This window comes from Mauremys mutica, chromosome 1, assembly GCF_020497125.1.
Source record: "Mauremys mutica isolate MM-2020 ecotype Southern chromosome 1, ASM2049712v1, whole genome shotgun sequence".
In the NCBI taxonomy this organism is placed as follows: Eukaryota; Metazoa; Chordata; order Testudines; family Geoemydidae; genus Mauremys; species Mauremys mutica.
This window is the reverse complement of record NC_059072.1, coordinates 220,904,930-220,910,979: the sequence shown is the minus strand read 5'-3', so window position 1 is coordinate 220,910,979 and position 6,050 is coordinate 220,904,930. Positions and strand designations below refer to the sequence as shown.

Sequence of the window (6,050 nt, the reverse complement as noted above, 5' to 3'; positions counted from 1 at the left end):
CTCCTCCTCCTCCAGCAGCTCCTCGTCCTCCTCGTCCTCCTCCTCGGGCCCCCCCGCGGCCGCCGGGCCGGGCCTCTCCTCGGGGCGCCCCAGCTCGTCCAGGGCGGGCGGCGGGGGCGCGAAGGGCGCGTTCTCCCGGTAGGACTTGCTGCGGCTGATGCTGACCTGCGGCGCCTGGCTGATCTTCAGCGTGTCCCAGGCCGGGGCGGCGGCCCCCTCCGCCCGCTCCCCCCGCGGCCCGGCCGCCCCCGGCAGCAGCCGGCCCCCTCCGGGCCCGTACAGGCGGCGCAGCTTGGGGGGCAGGTGCAGCTCGGCGGGCTCGAACGGGGGGCTCCCCTTGGGGGATCCTGCCGGGAGACAGACACACACAGCCCGCCGGGGCACACACAGAGAGAGACCGGGTCAGGGCAGCCGCGGCAGCGAGGCACCCGCCGGCGGGAGACCCCCACCACCGTCAGCTTGAAACCACACCGGCCCCTCCGGCTCCCCCCCCCTTCCGGAGTCCGGCTAGAAAGTTGCCTCCGGTCCATCCCGGTGTAGCCGCCTGCTTCTCTCCTGCAGCTGGCAGCCGGCGGCATAAAGCGACCATCGCTCATCCCTGCCCGATAACAGGCACCGGCCGTAGTGCGGGCTCATAAAAACCCTTCCCCGGCCCGGTTACCCCCCCCCCCTTTGCAGAACACATTTCCCCCTTAACCCAAGGGCTCCGAGCTACCCCCGGAGTCTGAAATACTCTGGGGAACCTGGGGGGGAAACCCAAAGGCCGAGATGCTCTAGCTCGTCTCGTTCCCGTTGCCCTACCGGTGTTCAATGGATATTTAACGTGTCAAACCAGCCTATTATTCTACATCGCAAGTTTATTTGGCAAGGAGAACGAAAACCCGCTGCTGTGAATGATCTCCCCAGAGGCTAAACCGCCCTACAGCGGGAAGAAACTGCCCTAAACGAAAAGAGATGGGATGTGTGATTTGGTTGTGAATTACGAAGTCCCCTTCTCGCTCAAAAGCAAGCGTGAATTTGATACAGGAGATCAGAGACATGTTTCACACAACAAATACGCAGTATTTCCATACCCCCCCGCTCCAGCTTGTCTTTAACGATATTGAGTCTCAATAAATAAAACTATTGAAAAATACTGAATCCGGTTTAGCTGGGGTAGGAACATCACAGCGTTCGCTTCTGACACGAATGGTAAATCCCCAGTTCTGACAAACTCTCAGGCTAAGAGCAGCGCAAAAGGAAGCCGCAGTTTCCCAGCAGTTCCAGCCCAGGGCCATGCAATGTGAGGAGTTTACTCTGGGCTGAGCTTTAGTACAATCAAATTAATAATGGAGAATAATCGGAACTGAAGATACGATCGCGTTAAACCAAAGCCGCCCGAGTCAATGGCAATGCTCCCCCACTGCGGAACACCCTCCGAGAGCCCCGGAATTACAGGGTCTCCGCCGCTCAGAGAGCCCCTGGCCACACGCTGGAAGGGGGTGGGGTGAGCTAATCCCAACAGCAACTGCTATTTCTGACCTCTCGCTTACATAAGCCGAGCGCTATAAATATATTACTTTTATGACCAAACTAAATGCTCCCGGTGTGAGACAGAGCGATCGAAAACGAGCGGGCGAGATTGGGAGCGATCCAGCAGGGGTTAGCGCGCTGAATGGTTTTGCAGTTAACAGGCCTCTCGAGTTTCTTCTTTGGGTCTCCCCCCCCACCTCCACTTTCCTCCTCTCCCCCCCCCCCCCCGCCGCACTTTTACTTTTCTTTTTTCCCAGCTGATTTTGCTTGCAACCCGCCGTTTGTTGCTTACCTTGCACGGCCTTGTCCTGTTCTGCCCTGCTAGACAGAGAAGGCAGGCTCTGAGCAGCTCCCAGCAATCTCATTTTACAGGGGCTCCTCCTGCCCAGGATGCTGTCTATGCAGTAGGAGGAGAGTAAAGTTGGAGATTTACTTTTACATTCCGGCCTCTCCGAGCAGCTCTCTTCTTGGTACTGATTGCTCATGGCTTTGGCTTTCCCTTCGCGAAGGAGCTGCCTCGCTCGGCCGGCCGGCTGGCTGCGTGTGTGCGGGGCTGGGCTGGTGGTTTTTTGGTTGTTTTGTTGTTGTTGTTGTTGCTTGGGCTGGAGTGTGTTTTAATCCCCCCACCAGCGGCTCCGCTCGCCCCTCTCCCTGCTCAGGACACTAGTAACAAGTGTAGTGAGCTGCAATTGCTTTGCTCTTGAGTCCCTCTCCTCCACGTGCTGGGAGCCGCCCGCTGATTGGCTCTCGCCAGAGGCAGGGCCGCTCCAGGCTTCCAGCTCGGAGCAAAGCCCGGCTCGGATCGCTCGGGGATCAGCTCCGGCGCGGAAAAGTTCCTCGGCACCTCCCTGGGAGCCGCGCTTGTCGCCTTGTCTTGTCGCCCAGAAAACGAGTCCAAACCCATCGCTCCCCGCCCTCCTATTCCTCCATCTCTCCGCAGCTACTGCCACTACTGGCCCCCAGACCTCTCCCGCCCGGGGAAGGGGGTGTCTGTCAAAGATATTGTCCCCCCCCCACTTCTAAATGACTGGGCAGGGGCTAGGGACAGAGGGGTGCGAGTTGTTACACAGCGAGGATGCGAGGTTCAGTGATTGCTTTCAAAACGGTTCAGAACATCTCCAGTTGACACGTTCTTCTTTACTGGGGTAGGGAACGGTTTCAAATATCAAAGCGTGTTTTGAGTAGTCGTTTGAAAATAAAATAATGCTGCTAAGATACTTTCCCTGGGATAATACAGATGAGCTCTCACTTGTTGCAGATCTATTACCTATTTATTGCTAGGTTTCAGAGTAGCAGCCGTGTTAGTCTGTATCCTCAAAAAGAACAGGAGTACAAGTGACACCTTTATTTATGCTGAAATAAATGTGTTAGTCTCTAAGGTGCCACAAGTACTCCTGTTCTTTTTGCTATCTATTGCTAGTTACGCTTGAATATTGGTTTAACAGCAGAAAAGGAGGTATGTAGATGGCAACACGGCTTGGGTGACGGGGAAAAGACACATAAAAAGCCAGTGGCAGGAGACACGAGACAGCCAATTTCTCTTTAATTGCTAGATGTAAAATTGCTTATAAAAGTTATATTCTTGGGGGGGGGGGGGGAAATCGGTGCCCAGGAGGACGAATCCTTCATTTGCCAAGGTTGACCTGAGATAAACCAGCAGTTTCATTGGAAGGAATTGTGAGAATAAGATTAGAGATCTGGATCAACATATTTGCGATTGACTTTCCATCTGGATCTTCAGCTTGGAAACAGAAGGACTAAAGTGTCCCTTATCTCCCTTTAAACTGGAAACCCAGCAATGTCCCATGACATTGAGATCATTGTGAAAGGGCGGACGGTTTAAATCTAGCAAACGGGTCTGACAATACAGCTGATGCCTACAATGGTAATTCCAAAGACCGGTGAGTTAATGCTGTATCCAGCAAACTCACTAGTTCCTTGCTGGTGTCTGCAGAGCAGGCTAGGGCCAAGCGCAAAGCAAAGAGGAAAAGCCAAGGGGGGAGGAGGTGCAGAAGAAAGAAATCCATGCCTGGTTTTCTTCCTTCCCGGTCTCCCTCATCGCATGTGTCAAAGGAAAAGCGTTTTACAAAGGCACATACTTGAATCGCTTACAGTCAGTATTTAAAAATACAAGGATTCATAATTGGGATTTTTACTGTAATAAACATCTGGATAACTCTTTCAAATGCTAATGTGTGATAGGCATTCCGGGGCTGCCTTGGCAGAAGTATTTAATACACAATTTGAGCTGCATGAAGTGTTGGTAACTGAACCACCAGATCCCCGGGGAAGGTGCAGGACTTTCAAACCCAGAAGGTTTCGTTCGCTTCTCACTTACCTTTCCCTTCCCTCCTCTGGGTTTAAGCACACATTTTCTCAGACACTTTACACACATCTTTGCTGCTGAAAGACGTCTGGGATTTTCTTTTCGTGCTCATTGACCGAGCGATCGCATTTACATCCCAAGCAGAATTTTGAGTTCACTGTTTATACAGTTGAGGTTCGATTTTAATTGGCATGTTTTAATTATCTGTGCGTCTCCTGATAAAATGTGCATTTCCAGTTCCCATCCTACTAACACACGAGACACGTTGGAGGGATCTCGCTTTTGTTTTCTTTGTCACCCTAAAATAATTCATTCGCACACTTAGATGATTCACTTATTGGAGAGCTGGGTGGGAGACAGCTCTATTTTCCCTATTAATCAGACACATACACAGTCCTCAAGACAGAGTTTTCATGCGGGATCCTTAACTTCAGATTCTTTAAACAGAGCGAATTGTAAATAAGAAGTGTGTATATGATTTAATTATATAATATATGTGTATAATATATAATAACAGGCCTTGGAAATAATGTCTGACTTTATACATATATTTCCATTTATGTACAAGGTAACCATCAAGTCAGAAATTATTCCCCAGAGCTGTCGGGCACATAAAGACTCTACATGGCATTTATTTCCTCTTATTTTATGCCTTTTAAAAATACATAGGCGGGGCTGGGTGTTCGTTTCTACACAATCAATGAACATGCGATCACATCATTTTTACACAAAGCTACATTTTAATGATACATACGTGTGACCAAAATACAATAATCAGTTTCTGACCTCCTTTATGAAATGTCCCTGACAAGCTAGATTTCCTCCTTGCGTTGCACTGAAGGAGTATTCCCGTTCGCTTTGCCTGCCAGTTTTTATTTTTCTAAGCGTCGCTCCGAAATGCTGGTGTCTGGAGTGAGAACGCGATTTAGAAGGAAAGTCTTTTTAACTCGGGAGAGAAGAGATCCTGGCACCAGACACATTTTCACATACACCCTCGAGCGATCATTGTCACGATTCGATGCCACAACTTCCAAAAGCTCTATTTATCCCTTCGCAGTTATTGCTGTTCTTGAGCGCCATGCCAATAATAATTATAATAAAAAACAAACCTGGAAATCAGGTATTAAACGTACAGATAACAGATACAGCGCCTGCAAGCAACTTAGTTACTGACTGACTGGATTTTACTGGTTAGGTTTTTTTTAAAATGAAGGCTACTTTTGCACGTTTCTTGCAATATATATCTATATAATATATATAGCTGGATATAAAATAATGTATTGAACGGTCATTATAAAAGAAGAATTAGTGGGCAGCATAAACGAGCAAAAGAGAACTCCTGCTTTTATTTTTTCTAATTTTTGTTAACATGTTAATTTATCCTCTCTCTCTACTATTAAGCAAATAAATTACACTTTAAGTTCATGGGAATAGAACACTTCTGGCTTGTTCTCCCTGATTGCTTCTCTGATTGATACCCCGTTATCTAGAAAAAGAAAAAAATCGGCTTTATCCGCTTTCACGATCAATAACTAAAATGAAAATGACAAATTTAATACTGCAACCTGCATGAGATTATAAAGCTGTAAAAATCTGTTGTTTGTGGTACAAATTGGGGCTGTCTACACCATTTGGAGTTGATGTTTACAGGAGAGACTCAGAAACCGTTTTCCTTACATGGGGAAATGTGTTGCAGAGGTTAAGTTTATGGTGCATTATTTTGTTGTTGTTTTGCTGACACTTGCCAGAAACGTGCACCAAGGCACTGGTTCTAAATCTCAAACTGGAGCGATCTGGAGTAGGTAGCGTCGCATGAACCTGAAACACCTTCATTTGAGATACTAAAATGCTCTGAAGGGGCTCAAGCAGCCCCGCTCTGCCTGGGTGCCCCCACATTTAGCTCAACCTCTTCCAAACCTGTATTTAAACAATGGAGATAAACTTCATTTGGGAGCCAGTGGCAGCGGAGACAATGAGCCCTGATTGTGCGCGAGGATCCTCGGCGCTGCGAGCTTGCCTTTGCCAAGTCATTTTGTTGTTTTATTTATTTTTTTAACAAACTTTCATTCATTTACGGTCTTTTTTTCCCCCTGCAACCTGCTAATTTAACACTGGAGCGCGTTATTGCAGTGTTACGGGGAGAGAAAGAGAGAGAGAAAACAACAATACTGCAATGATCCAAATGATACAGTAGAATTATAGCAATTATAGT

General features: G+C 48.4%; 1 protein-coding gene across 2 annotated transcripts in view; it reads right to left on the bottom strand.

The window, feature by feature from the left end:
* The window catches only part of ARX (aristaless related homeobox), an 11,541-nt gene extending 9,339 nt beyond the window's left edge, over nucleotides 1-2,202 (bottom strand). The window contains exons 1-2 of one of the 2 annotated variants that reach the window (XM_045006006.1): nucleotides 1,805-2,202; nucleotides 1-347 (exon numbers count right to left, since the gene is read on the bottom strand). The exon at nucleotides 1-347 is cut by the window's left edge and continues 329 nt beyond it. In XM_045006006.1, the coding sequence (XP_044861941.1) occupies nucleotides 1-347; nucleotides 1,805-1,997 (540 nt within the window). In that variant the 5' untranslated portion in view covers nucleotides 1,998-2,202. The remainder of the gene's footprint in view (nucleotides 348-1,804) is intronic. The other variant, XM_045005926.1, reaches the window with a different exon arrangement.
* Between the last annotated feature and the right edge of the window lie 3,848 nt (nucleotides 2,203-6,050).